The 6,721-nt window shown below is 33.5% G+C and overlaps 1 protein-coding gene across 1 annotated transcript in view; it reads right to left on the bottom strand.

Annotated features, from left to right (window-relative positions):
* LOC106874327 (neurotrypsin) overlaps positions 1-6,721 on the bottom strand; it is a 61,355-nt gene that overhangs the window by 48,491 nt on the left and 6,143 nt on the right. The window contains exons 4-7 of the mRNA XM_052968025.1: positions 5,957-6,008; positions 4,800-4,870; positions 1,582-1,639; positions 796-866 (exon numbers count right to left, since the gene is read on the bottom strand). Of these exons, the coding sequence (XP_052823985.1) occupies positions 796-866; positions 1,582-1,639; positions 4,800-4,870; positions 5,957-6,008 (252 nt within the window). The remainder of the gene's footprint in view (positions 1-795; positions 867-1,581; positions 1,640-4,799; positions 4,871-5,956; positions 6,009-6,721) is intronic.

Raw genomic sequence — 6,721 nt, 5'->3', positions numbered from 1 at the left:
ATTTATAGTATACTAGCAGAGGCACCCGGCGTTGCTCGGGAATGAAATTGTTGCTTATATACTTGAAGAAAAAAAGGCAAAATATGCTGTATAGAAATTTGAGAGGACATTCTGTAGATGGACTCTCAGATGAATGATGGCTGGGTGCCTCTCATGAATGGGGAAAATTGAAGATGTGCCGAAAAGCCTCATTGGTACTTGGAAACTTTTACGAAAATCAAAATGGGGATTAAATGAAAAAATGATTTACGTGAATATCCTCACAAGAGTAATTGAAATAAATGGCGATTGTGGAATCCCCCACGCACGCGCGCACGCATACACACGTGTGTCTTTGTAAATATGTTTGTATACATTTATGTATGTGTGTGTTTGTAAGAGACAGAGTGTGAGTGAGTCAAGGGGTGTGTGTGTGTGCGTGTGTGTGTGTGAGACAGAGTGAGAGAGCAGTGTGTATGTAGTATTTTCTCTCTCTCTCTCTCATACACACAAACACACACACTCACACACAAAATAGAGAGTGAAGCTTTTTTTGGCGTTGTTACGTCAATACCGGAAGTTGACATTGAGAAAACTTTTTAAAGAAGTGAATCTTAAATATAAAGCAATATTATTTATTTTTAATTAAAAAAATCAAATGAAGAGCCTAAGATTTACCCGAGGTCAAATTATTCACGCATCAGAAGTATGGAAGCATTTGGTGAAGTCGATTTCACATGAAAAGCTATTACACACACATCTCTGTTTTATATATAGTATAGATTTAAAATCATCTTATCATGTATATATACTTACTACAATTTTTTTCATCTGAACTATCAGGGCAATCTGCTGATCCATCACACCGCCAGCTTTCAGGAAGGCAGCTGTTGTTAAAAGAGTACATTGTTTAGTAAAGGTTCAAACAGTAAATATCTGTTTGAATGAAGCTCTTAAAGGACTTTCTCATCTGCTTGTATTTGCCAGGAAAAAAGACTTTAATTAATGTTAATAGTTATTATGTAATAGACTTACAACTTATCCATGGAGGAGACATGCATTTCATTTGCTTATAGTTTGGAAGCCAGAGATAAGCATCAGTGGTATATGAACTGGTAGAAGGGGAGGTTGAACTGCTGTAAATTTACTTCATACATTATGAGTAATATTAAAGAAGCTTATAAATGATAATTTTGTATTTTTTCCCATAAATAACTTCAAGCCAATCTAGGTAAATATGCATAAATAAATTGATTAATTGATAAATTTCCCACTAATGTGATGCAATGCATGGCTCACTAGACATTTTAGTAAAATAGAGTATCTTCTGCTTAATTATATACATTTAAAAAAAATTTACTTGAAATTGAAGTATTTCCTGTGAGTTTTTCTTGTATAAGAAAACATGACAGTAAGAATTATTGAATATCATTTTTTCAAAGCTTTGCTCTGAAAAATATTGTTGAAGAAGCTTTGGAAGTTATTTTAAACTCGATGATTGCTTGTTTACTTCAGTTGTCTCTCCATAAATTACTCATACTTTAAAACTATATGAATATAATTATTTAGAGATAAATGCAATCAAATCAGAAATTTACTTACCTTTGTAAGCATTTCATTTTGTCAGGAGGACAAGTAAAAGATGAATTAGTGGTAGTACCTAGAACAAAAAATATAACTTATTGTAATTCATTGTTGTCACACTCATATTATTACTAAATTACACATAAATATCTAAGTTTAGCCTAGATTTATGTATGGGAGTAGAACTGACATGATAAATGGGTGATTTCCAGCTTTACATTCAGACCCAGATTTTTAATTGACAACATGAAATTAATTAGTAATCTTGTTGAAAAAGATATGTGTTCCAATCTTACTTAATTCTTTATCTTTCACTTACTTTTACTCACAAACCAAGGCAAAAAAAAAAAAAACTGCTTTAAGTATTCTAAAGGAAAAATCAATTCTGGTATGATTTGAACTCAAAAAAGCAAGACATGGGACTAGATAACATGGAGGTGTATGTGGCTGGACATAGTTAGTTCTTAATGCTTGCTCTTGAGCAGCACAAATGAGAGCTTCCACCCACTTCTTTCAAATCTCCCTTACTCATGTGTTTGTCTATCTTTCCAAAATTAGAGTCTTTATCCATATCTATTTGGAACTGTCCATGCATCACCTTGTCTTTCAACTCTGCAGCCTTCTTTTCAGCTTCATTTGTTTTGAACTCTTTTTTGTAGGTGTACAACTCAGCTTCTATGATCCCAGCCAATTTAACTCCCATGAATAATGGTTCTGTGCTGTTCTGAATATGCCAATCAAGACTATTTTCTTTGCTTCTTATGCAAGACTATTTTCTTCATTTCTTCACATTTTATGCACTTCACAGCCTCCTCCATCTTTTCATGGTAAGTGTATCATATGCCTGTCACTTTTAAGGTGTAAAGCTCCACACATTGCCATTTCTTCTTCATTTCTCACTCCATCTGGTTTATCTCTTCTTTTAACCATTTAAGTATGCTCATTCCATATCTTAGTGCTGACACAGCCCAAATATTTATGACAGTTACTTTATTTCTTCCAGTTAATTTTGATTTGAGAATCATACACAATCATCTTATGTACTCTTTTTTGTGTAAATTCTTCATTTCATTTTCTTTTATTTTGCCAGTCTCCATGATGCCAAATACCCACTCTCTTCACTGTCCTTCTTGACAGTACCATCTTGTAGTTCTGTCCCTTCAGTTCTCACCACTTTTCCTTATTCTATATTCTGAATTCCACTTCTATGTCCTCACTGAACAAGTGTACCGTTTTGATCAATGAGTCTACTTGTGCCTGATTCTTTCAAACGACTTCAAGTCTTCTATAAATAACGAATGGTTGACTTTAAGGTTTGGTTGTCCCCACTCATAACCAAGGCCAATCTTTCTCAGCAAACAAAAACAAAAACAAAAACAAAAACAAAACAAATTAATCATGCACCGGACAAATAAAAGTGGTGATAGGCTCTTGATTGTGACCTCTCCAAGCACTTTACCATATGATGTTAACTCAACTTTCTAACTTCCCATGCTCAGCTGAATAAATTCTCTTATATTATTGGCTACTCTGAAAAGTGCCAGACACTCTAATATCCATGAATGGGGAATGAGGTCATATGCCTTTTGGTAGTCAATCTATTCCATTGAAAGGTTGCTATGTCTTCTTTTGCAATCTCTGAGAATGGCTTTATCAATCAAGAGATGATCCTTTGTGCCTTTACTTCTTTGTTTGCAACCTTTTTGTTCTTCTGGAAGAATATTTTCATTTACCAAGAAGGAATACATGCTTTCTGATAAAATCTCTGTGAATAACTTCCAAAAAATCAGGAAGCAAGAAATAGGTTTCAGTTTATGAGGCTTGATCAATTAGTACCTGGGTTGTTGCCAGAGTAACGAAGCTAAAGTACACAGAGTGAAGCTGCTTGGCACAGATTGACCTTCAATTCTGCTGTGCATTTGCTCTAAGTTTTAACGTTCTACTTCACTTCTGCTGTTTATTGCAGTGCTTGGAAGGAATGTGTGTAGCATGTGATCGTTCTCTTCACATTTTCCTCTTTTAATAGGGATGGATCTAGTTTTACAATTCCCTCTTTTATCTGTCGTTGCAGAACTGTTTGTCATTTACTCATGGCAGGTTTTATATATTCTATTGTTACTGATGCTGCCTTACTCAATGTTTTCAGGATCCATGTGAAGGGAATACTGTTAAAAGCCTTCCAGTGTGCAATTTATGCCATTTCCAATGCCTTCCTTTTTCTTCAACAGTTTTCAAATATGGCTTTATTGATCAATAACTGACCTTTAAAGCCATATGAGCTTTTGCAACATCTCTTCTGGTTGTTGTTCTCCTCCAGCTCTGCTTCCTCTCTCTCTTTCTCTCATTGTTGCTCTTGTTAAAATTTATAATTTCTGTAACTTTTTTTGTGGAAATTAGTTCTGAAGTATATATTTAAAATTTTGGTATAAATGAGACAATCAGAGAAGGTATTGGTTCTTGTGACTTCAATGGAATAAACTTTCATTTTCATTTTCACCAATAACAACTCAAGTAATAGCATCAAATCATAAGAAAATGAGAAAAGAAGAAATGAAATCAATGAAGGATGTTATATTTCATGAAAATATCTCAATATAACCTGTTAATACTATAAGATGCAGCAATTTTAAGTGATAATTCTTCGGAAGCTCAAAGACAAACTAACCATTTTGAAACTGAATCTACAAAAGGGAGTCAAAATCACTGACACCAAAATAAGTGTGCTGCTTATTACTAAGTGTGTAGACCCAAGTTCTACAATCATGTATATACCATTTGAAGAGCTCAAGTTTCTATTATCACAGGCCTATTGTTATTTTTGATGTGACATTGTAGGCAGTGGAAATGCTTTTAGACAAGTATGACAATTAGCATTGCCATAATATATAAACTTTGCTTTATTTAGAATTGTTCATTTAGTATTTCTTAAGTACATGCTGTTCCTTAAGTACATGAAATACATACTTTACCAACCTCAAAGTTACAAAAGCAAAGTTGATTCTCGGTGGTAAAAAGATGTAACTAAGGCAATGTCTGACTTTCTAAGATTTCAGCCATCAACTGTCCTAGTAACAGATACATCACCAACATGTCAAATCTTCAACTTCTCAGACTATTATAGATAATTTCTCTCCTAATCTCCTAATCTCTATAATTATAATAATTTTTCTGTTATCAAACTTTTCTGCTACAAATATCACTTTGAATTATACAAGAGTCTAGTTTCATATACTTACCACATTCACTCTCATCTTCTCCACCAGGACAATCACGATCTCCGTCACACTTCCATTGAAGTGGTATGCAACTATTGAATAAATTTTCCTTGTATCAGAAAGAAGCTTAAACACTACATACAAATTGTTTTTTAAATCGTGAAATATTGAGAGGAAGCACTCATGATTTTCCAGATTCTCTCAAAATGGTGCGGTTAAAAGCAGTATTAGTTGAACTATAAAATGATATCAATAAGAAAATTATAGGGGTAAAAGGAATTTTAAAGGACAACATTTAGAGTAAGAAGGATTGATCAAAGTGATTATTGGGTAGTTTGTAGGAAAGCAAATACAGTAGAGAATATGAGAGGAAAAGAGATGAGTGCATCGGTAAGACGGGTTGGAATGATACACAGCTTATTTTCAGGAAAGCAGAAGCTATTATTGTAATTACTGTGGACGTCATCTACATATGAACCTGTGTGTGTTCTGTGAGTGTGTGGAGAGGTTGTGTATATTTATGTTGTAATCCAATTATACATCTTAGATGCAGTGCAATTTTAATGCACTGGCATACTAGATAATTGCCTAGCCCCCACCCCAACAAGCCTAGGGTCCTAATTGTAATCTTTGTATAATGTGGCTTCCTATCTATAAATAAATACTATCGGAGGGAATTTCATTGATTGAGGAATTACTGTTGTATATAACATAGCATAACTCTTAGACCTTCAGTTAAAAAAAATATTGATATGAGTCATTCTAAGGACATGAATGAGTGATCACTGATTACTTATGGAATAGTATTTATATGAAGAGAGAAAGGGGATAATAAAGAGATAGAAAGAGGTAAAAAAAGGGAGCTAGAAAGATACGTGTAGGGGGAAAATAATAAAAAAAACTCCAATATACTTAACTCATTTTGGAAAGTTGACATTAGTTAATGGGAACAAACTTATTGCCATATGTATTAAATATAACACAATCATGCTATGGAAACAAGAGATGAGCAGCAATGGGTAAAAAGAAAAAGAATATTTTAATTGATATTTACAAAACAATCATGAATATTTGCCTAATACACTCACATTTTCTTCAACTTCTTAAAAGATATAAAAGATCTTTAAATGATTATGAAAATTAAAGAATAAAAATATAGAAATGGGAAGCAATCTTACATCTTTCTGCTTGAACACATCATTGAATTAGTAGGACAACTCACTTCTGGCTCTGGAAAAGAAGTTGTATGCATGTAAAATTAATTTTGTGAAAATTAGCCTCATTTAGGAAGGGAAAAAATAGTGGATTCAATCTATCTCAGAATATGTCTGTCAGATTTTGGCAATCTCAAAGTGAGAAAAATCAAAGTCAATTTGAAAGAGATTTGAAATCAGAATACAGGGGTGTAAACCGAATGCTGTGAACCACTCAGTCTGATACTTTGATGTACTAATTAAGAAAAATATTGATTTTTAATATAACCACAGAACCCCATCATTTAGGGAATGGTATAAATTAACCTAGCCCAGTGCTTTGTCTGTACTGATTTTATTGACCTCAGATAAAAGAAGATAAATTTGATCCCTGTGAAATTAGAACTCAGAACATAAAATGACATAGATAAATGGCCAAAAGGGAGTTTTCTGTTTATCTATTAATTCCATTGGTTTTTCACTCATACGTGAGAGGATTGCCCTTCTTATACTTATATTCATTAATATGTTGGCATGGCTGAGCAGTTGCAAAGTTTACTAACTAACCATGTGGTTTTGGATTCAGTTCCACTGTGTAGCACCCTAAATAAGTGTCTTCTATTGTGGCCCAGGGTTAACCAATGCCTTGTGAATGGATTTTGAAAATGGAAACTGAAACAACTATTATATGTGTAAATTTATGTGTGTGTGTGTGTGTGTGTGTGCGAGTGAATGTGTATGTGTGAGTGC

This window comes from Octopus bimaculoides, chromosome 5, assembly GCF_001194135.2.
Source record: "Octopus bimaculoides isolate UCB-OBI-ISO-001 chromosome 5, ASM119413v2, whole genome shotgun sequence".
Lineage (NCBI taxonomy): Eukaryota > Metazoa > Mollusca > Cephalopoda > Octopoda > Octopodidae > Octopus > Octopus bimaculoides.
Note: the sequence above shows the minus strand (reverse complement) of the source record. Positions and strands in the feature narration are given on the sequence as shown.